Source organism: Siniperca chuatsi, linkage group LG13 (genome assembly GCF_020085105.1).
Source record: "Siniperca chuatsi isolate FFG_IHB_CAS linkage group LG13, ASM2008510v1, whole genome shotgun sequence".
Taxonomy (NCBI): domain Eukaryota; kingdom Metazoa; phylum Chordata; class Actinopteri; order Centrarchiformes; family Sinipercidae; genus Siniperca; species Siniperca chuatsi.
Genome location: NC_058054.1, coordinates 7,327,846 through 7,335,915, shown reverse-complemented (window position 1 = coordinate 7,335,915; position 8,070 = coordinate 7,327,846). Strand labels below are relative to the sequence as shown.

General features: G+C 40.7%; 1 protein-coding gene across 2 annotated transcripts in view; it reads left to right on the top strand.

The window, feature by feature from the left end:
• pigk (phosphatidylinositol glycan anchor biosynthesis, class K) overlaps positions 1 to 5,926 on the top strand; it is a 34,250-nt gene extending 28,324 nt beyond the window's left edge. For both annotated transcript variants that reach the window (XM_044218805.1, XM_044218804.1), the window contains exon 11: positions 4,442 to 5,926. In XM_044218805.1, coding sequence (XP_044074740.1) covers positions 4,442 to 4,558 — 117 coding nt within the window. In that variant the 3' untranslated portion in view covers positions 4,559 to 5,926. The remainder of the gene's footprint in view (positions 1 to 4,441) is intronic.
• The last annotated feature ends 2,144 nt before the right edge of the window (positions 5,927 to 8,070 follow it).

Genomic DNA, 8,070 nt, shown 5'->3' with positions numbered 1-8,070 from the left:
AACAATGAGCTGAAACTCGTATTAAAGCTCCGTAAAGCTGAGCGGAGCTGCAGTTTCAGATGATAATTCTCTGTGGGTTCATCACTACGAGCGACTCCTTTCACATTGTCATACATTGTATATAAATATTGATTAAAGTAGTTTTCTATAACATTAAGTATCCATGACTAAATAAGCATCAATCACATTTAAAGTTAGGAAAAACGGTCCTTAGTAGGGCTGGCCCCTAAATGTTGATGATTCAAATCATCAGTCGAGAATCTCCCCGAGTCGACTCGCATTTTGTCTATCACTGCACTTTTTTGTCTTTTTTTTCCTGCGTCATTGTACACATAGCAACACAGGATAACAGCACGGCAGGCTATGAATTTTTACAAACCGGCTCTTGTCTCCAAATGACCTAACTACAAAACTAACTGTAATGGAAACGGAGGGCAGAGTGACGCAGAGCCGTGTGGCTCGTTTCCTGTTTGCGGCTCCAACACTCTCAGCTCCAGTACTGACTGCTAGTGAAGTCAGCTCAAGTACTTTGGAACCAGAGGCTGATACAACCTCCTCTACTCCTATCCCGTGTGATTGACTCTTTGGCTCATGGGGCTCCTCTTTGGCAGGAGAGACGATCCTTGGTGTGCTAGGATTTTATAACTATGACCACGATGCACACTTTTTATTTCTATGACTGTGTGGAAATCTCATGTTTTCACATCACAGATCGTGAACAAAGGCATTAAAATGTGAGTCTTGTAGGTGAAACATGAGACTCATGGGCGGATGCTCTGCAGATGTGCTGGACTGTACTGTAACTGGGCAGAGGCCATATATAATATATTTCCCATAATTGTAGGTATGGTGTATTGATGAAAAATCAGCAGGAATAATGTTGAGTATTTATAAAACAAAAATATCGATTTTAAAAAAGCATAAACCACAGTGTTTAACACTCAAACTTCTGCTTCATTAGCACTGTGTAGATTGACAGTGGCCTGCCAACATGAGCAAATGGACCCACAGCTGTTCTCATAATCTATCTATTCAGATTATGCTCAGTCCTTTTCAGCCCATTTCAAACCAGTGAGAACAGCACAAACAAAAAAACAAATACGTAAATCTCTCATGTGAAATAACCAAAAGTGTTCCAACTTTGGCAGAAAATAGTGTTCATGTTGGCTCCCATCATTCATAATAACAAGTTGATGGTGAAAATAGGTTTTCAGGCCCTTTTAGGGCTATTTTTGGACTAAACACCCACTTTGACTTCTGCTAGTCTGATGTCAGACAAAGCAGACCAAAATCTGTCGTTTGAGATGTTTTCTGTAGTTTCTCTAACTCACTCACAAAGGTACTATTGAATGACGCTAAAAAACAGTCCTTTATAGTTTGAGCTTCATTGTCTCTGCTACTCGCTAATTGTCTGTTGAAGCACTGAGCTCTTTCCACCACGTAACCTGCAGCTCGGTTGCTGTCAAATGCTACATACTGTAGATATAGTGTATGTAGGAAAGGTGCCTGTGACCGACTGGACGATTGGCCCATTTCACAACATGATTGATGAGCCACAGCTCCTCAATAAGCCTGAATTCAACTTCGGTCTTTTCTTCTGATTCCATTTCATATATGGTTATTGCCAGACATTGTTGGCCAATTAAAAAATTAATATAAGCAGAAAATACTAGCTAATACCTGCCTCCAGCCCTGACTCTGTCCAACACTATGGTTAGCCTGGAGCTCAGGGCTGATGTGTGTGCTGTGCAAATGCCTTGCTGTCTCTGTTTTAGCATTCTGGATGGCAGTGGAGCTCTATTGATTTGACTTGATTGAGCTGTTAAATAAATTTGGAGTCAGACGTAATCCAATTTTACTGCTGTCCTTAGTCTTTCTACATTAGAAGCTTGCAGCGTCGTCGCATAACCTGGAGTTTGAGTTGAAAAGACAGTCTTGAGAAGACAGTACCCTACAGACAGAGGCATGAGTACACAGCCACACACAGTTCCTGAAATTAACTTTTTGCCTCACTTACCAAGAGATGTTAAACTAATAAGAAATTACAATAATGTTCACCAGCCAAAGAAATTAATATTCATTATTCTAAGAAACATATTATCATGCCTGTTAAATGCTATTTCATGAATAGACTCAGTTATTTTAAGACTTACTGTATTATGCAGTGGGTCAAGTTCATCATCACCTCTTCTCCACAAGCTGAAGTAATGCTGCTTTGTGTAGCAGGAGCATTAGTCAGCCATTGAGAGAAGCCCGTTTGAGACAGAGCCATTGTTTAGCTTGGATTTGATTGGCTGATAGACAGAGTGTACGGTAGTCAGCAGGGAGAGAGTTTGAGAAACATGAAAAACTGAATGTAACTGAGGTGTGCAAATGTCAGGGTTGTAGAGATTTTAGCAGCGAGAGACACATTTTACTGGCATTTGGCGCTCAGTGGGTGGTAATTTCAGACACTGCACATATTTAACATGTTCTACAGTATGTGCCAATCTCTTATTTGTACTGCAAAAGAGTCCACTGTACATATGCAAGTTCAGCAGTTCTCAACCTCTCGTACAAAGGGAAATTCAGCAAAATATTAGATGTCCACTTGAGTTGTACAGATCAATTTACGCATAAATTGCATGGCAGTAGGACAGTTTCAACACTGAAATGGCACTAGTCATCAGGATTAGGTGAAATTTTATTGTGCACTGCAATTAACTCATTAAAGATACATACCCTCGTTATGTTATAGTACCTATATAGTAACTAAACAGTGCCTCCTCATCCTAAAGTTTTTTTCCAGCTTTCTATTGATGTTCTGAAACACAACTGAACTGTGCTGACGTTTGAAACACTGAGCTAAGGAATTTGGGGGTGCTGTTGCAGCATGTTTTTCTGCAAAACCTTTTTTCATTTAACCAAAGAGGCCAAACTTCTTAAATGTTGTCTAAACATAAATAGCTGCACAACAACTTTCCCTAAATACAATCGGCCCAAGATTGGCCAGATTTTAATTGAAAGTGTCTGATTAAAGTAGAGTACAAATGTGACCAGACATTAGATGTCCGCTTATGTTACTTGACTCTGTGCTACTGACACATGTTGATCGGTAGGATCTTCACTATCCTTTTAGCTCTGTTTTGGTATCAACCAACTCCTGGGAAAAGTAGCTGGGTCAAGCTTGCCAGATGCTCCACTATGTTCACCAGCTAGTCACTAACTTTGTCTGCCCTTTGTTTGGCGCTGGGCAGGTAGCATACAGCGGGATTATCTATTATCTTTCTGTTTGTTTCTTAATGGCAACAGCCACCTACAGGAGAGGCAGTGAGACTGAACCATAGAGTAAATGTGCTGTAAAACCAAAACAGCAAACTAAAAAAGCCTAAAAACCTGTAGGGCTGCATAGTTAAGTGATAATTCTCCATTAATATTACCTATTCGATCCACATGCTGTATGACAGATAACTTTGTATCTTGTCTTATGGCCGTAGTCAGACTGAGTTTGTGGGTAATAATAACCCTGGACTGGGCTTTCACACCAGCGTCTAATCCTCCAGGGCCTGTCAGTTTGCTGTCAGCCTGGCTCCAGCTCCTACTGCAGTGTGCAAGTGCGTGTGTGTGCGTCTGTGCGTGTGCGTGCGTGTGCGTGTGTGTGCGTGTGTGTGTGTGTCAAGCCGATATGGATGTACTTTTGAAAGTACATGAAGTAAATGTACACTGTAGTAGTGCTCAGGCAAGCTAGAAAGACACAGATCTCCAAGTATTTGTGTAGCAGCTTTATTGTGCTGTATGTCGTCCTTATGTCGTGTGTACAGTTTGTGACGCCGGCAGACTTGGAGTGCATTGCTGCGTGTTCATCCACTTTGCCAAGTCTTTGGGTTTTGGTATTGGGGGATGCCTTTTCTGACTGGTGATTTCTTGATTGGATAATGGCAGCTTATGTAGCAAGGGATAACAGATATCTCTTAAGTGCGTCCTCTCAGCCTATCTATAGCTTTGTCGCCAGCGGAGGAGTTAAGAAGATTTTTTAGAGGTTAAATCTCATCTCTCTGCAGAATATTGCAGCTGCATTAGCATATAAATGTGCTCCTTGTGAGATGCATGTTTAATACGGGAGAGATTTAAAAGTATAATCATACACAAAGTGATGATGTGGCAGTGAATGGGACAAACACAAGACAGGGGAGGTGTACTGATGAGCTTTACCACCCGCTTTTTGTGTGAACTTTTGTGTTTGTGTGTGTGAGACAGCAGATAGTGTACATAAAGTGTGTGAGGAGATAAAGTGAGTGTATATGTGATTCTGCGCCTGCCTGCCTGTGTGAATGACAGAACAATCAGCAGTGGCCTCAACAGGAGAAATATACACACTCTTACTAACCTGCAATCTCCCCCCGCTCCTCTCCACTTTCCTCCCCCATCCCCACCTTACCTTGCCTCACCCCAACCCCCCCAGAAACCAAAGCAGAAAGACTGGCATCCTCCTGATGGCTTCATCCTGGGCCTTTGGACTCTAATCCTCCTGGTGTTTTTCAAGACGTACGGTATGAAGCACCTCAAACACATCTTCTGAGGCCTCAACGTTTATGCCACTGGATATCTGAAGACACGAAGCAGCAGATTAGGAGCTTTTACTGACGGGATATTAGAGGAAAGGTACAGTTTGTGACTGAGGCTTATTTTCCTGAAAATGGAAAGGAGATATATGGCACCACAACTGCTTGGCAAGAAACTATGTGATGCAATTGGTGCCCTTTTTTTTCTTTCTTTTGGATGATTGCTCTCTACTGATGAAATGTAAACATTTGTGTCATATTCCAGATGTGACAAGGGACAAATACTTGAAAGTTATGCATCAGATTTGCGAAGCCCCAACTCTGCATGGGTGTGCCACTAGCAGTATGTCCATTTTTAACAGTTTTATGTGTTTTTTTTGACAAGGACTTCAACTTATATATGTTTTTGTTTGTGTCAAAGTCATTCCATAATTGCGTTGCTTTGGTTAAAAATGCACTGAATTGAGTACGCAGATAAGAATTTAATTTATTTTCGAGAGCGCGCTACTCTGCATATTTCAGCAGCAGCCTTTTTATTTATTTATTTTTTTAAGTACTACTCAGAACGTCTGCATGGTCAGAAAGGGAAAATGTGGGACGAGGGCAGGCTGATTGGCTGTGAGTGGGCTGTGGAGAGATTACTATTTAATGTCTCCCCTGTCCATATACATTACACCCCTTGACCATCATATCACGCCTGTGAAGGATAACAATCGCACATAATCCCATCTTGCATGATGGACCCATCCACTTTCCCATTCACCAAATTGCCCTCCCAGTGGAAACATCCATTAGCTCCCCAGCCGTGTACTCTGCTGATTGTATTCTGGATGATGGACAGCTATTTCCCCAGCCATTCCACGTCTCGCACTACAGCAGTGATAAGTGAGTGATAACCTAGTAAGCCGACGGCCGTCCCAAATGAATCTCCTCTGTGCCGGGACGTGTTTTCCTCCTTTTTTCTCTTCCTTTCTCTCCATATGTAACCACTCTGCATTAGGCTCATTTTTTGGGGGGGGAGTGACTGATGCTCAAAGCATATGGATGGAACCTGCGGTAGTTTATCTTTGCTCCTTGGCGCAAGGACCCGCCCATCGGGTGCCCGCTGCCACTCTCCCTCGCGGCTGAAGTGGAAAATAGATGGAGTTGGAAACTGAGCCATATGTATTGGAAGGCAGCTGCTGCGTCAGCCACCAAGTACCTTTTCTTATACATTATTTATGCAACGCTTATTTCTTCCTTTTTTTTCTCCCCGTTTTTTATTTCCCATAATCTCATTCCCCTTTCAGAGAGAGCAAACTCATTTTATTTCCTAAATTGGTAGGATTTTAATACTCTGATTAAAGATGAAACACTGAATAAAAGGAATGTATTTGCGTCTTTAACTGCCTGTTTTATTTATTAACTTTTTTCTAAAGATATTGAGCTTCCTTAATTACTTTGCAATACTGTTTAAAGACACGAGATCTGTTTTTAGTGTTACAAACCCTTGAAGGTGTGCCTGGCAGAGCTTATTTTATACCACAAAGACATCCTTGAAATCGGTTCCCGCTTGACTTACACACCTGCTCTGTTGTTTTCTTACTGGAAACATTTCAAACAATCCAGGGAGGTTTTTAAATGTAGTTTTCTTTCTGTTCCAGTCTTGTATTTCAAAAGACAGCGCAGCCATTAGATCCAAGTCTCCATATGCAATCAGCTGGCTGGCAGCTGATACAATAAAAATTAAAACCACCCTATCTGGATTTGTTTGTTCATAAACCCACTTCAAAATTGACTCCATCTCCTCTGCGCCTCTCGTTCCTACTTCAGTACTCGCAGATGGAATTGAATATACTCAGCCTTTCAGCGTGGTGATGTATTCTCCCATCTCCTCTGTCTCTATGGTTTCCCTATGCTAATAAAGATCAGTGTCTGTCTTTCTTCACACCTGACTTGGTGGGGAGAAACCAGTGACAGGACAATATTAGAGCAGCCGTCTCCAAAGAGGCATAGCGATTTCAGGCTGAAGAGTAAGGCAGGATGCTCTGAATATGTCACACAGGTTGTTCAAACAACGAACACAGTCAGTATTCACCAGTGAGTGCACACGCATACGCCCGTTGTTTTTAGAAGTGGAACAATGTCGTCATTAGCCACATGTGGCTGCCTACTAAATTTAATGATTTACGCAAAAACAAACATAAGCACACACATGCTTGACAGGTCCAATTTCCATGGAAATTCTGGATTTCCAACTGCTTGCCTGTCAGTGAGCTTTTGTAATGTCAATCATTGCCAGGAATGATGATAGTAATCTTAGCAGTCACAGATTTGCATTCTCATCTGTAACAATAGCTGTGGCATAAATCATGCACAGTGGTGCTCACTTACTGTATTTTAAAATTTAAACATGGCTTTTTCTTAAACCTTGAGTAAGAAAACAAAAATGGAGAAGAGGAGAGAAGGTCTCACACTCAATGGTGATGGTTGCTTAGACAGAAAGCCCTGTAATAAATATGGGCCTTGTCCAGATTGCATTGTTTGAAATTCATTCATTTATGCAAAGTCAATTTTACACCAAGTATAAACTAAGAAAGCAAAGAGAATTCAAATGAAGGACTGCTGATACAAACAAAATTTGTATTATAAGCATAGGAAATAATTTTGGTATGTTAGATCCCATGATACATTTTAAAACTTCAAAAAAGTTCATTTTTGGCCTTGAAGGTGGTGGTTTTAGTAACGATAATAAATCGTTTTATCAACTACTCTTTCCAAGGTCAAGAATGAACTTTCAGTCTCATTAAGAAGTCCTTAAAAGTGCTCAGAAAAACAGACAACTGCGTAAACTTCCGTCTTCTGAGGAAGATTGTGTGATACGACTGAAAGCTCCAGAACAGCTACTAAAAGGACCTTGAGGTGAGATTGTAAAACTATCTTAAAAGGTCAAGAATGAACTGAGTAATCATTCTATTAACAGAAAATTTTGCTAATGGATTGAGTCAAGTTTTAGTATTAAGCAAACATTTGCTGGCTGCAACTTAAATATTCCGCTTTTCTGTGTTTTACGTTATTGTAAATTGACTATCTTTGGGTTTTTAGTCTGTTGGTCTAACAAAACAAGACATTTTCAGACATCACCTCGGGCTGTGGGAAATTTGGAAAGGCATTTTTTCACATCAGGGTATTTACAGGTCTTGAAAAGTCTTAAAAAGCACTGAATTCAGTTTCCTTACAAAAGGCCTTAGAAGGTATTAAAAAGTCTTAAATATAATTTACAAAAGCCTTAAATATTTTATTTAATGTTATAAAATGTTTTTGTATCGGATTGCCGGATGTCAGGAGACGTGCACCTATAAACTAATGTAGGATTGTTGTGACAATGGATTGTGTGCTGCAGGAGGCTGTTCAATTCCTTTATGTGGAGGTCCGTCAGAACCATCAGACCTGTATCAAACAGTCACTACTGCTCGCTACAGTAGCAAGGAAGCTCATCGACTCAAAGGGAAAATGTCGCAAATCCTCAAATGAATTAAAATCTTTTATT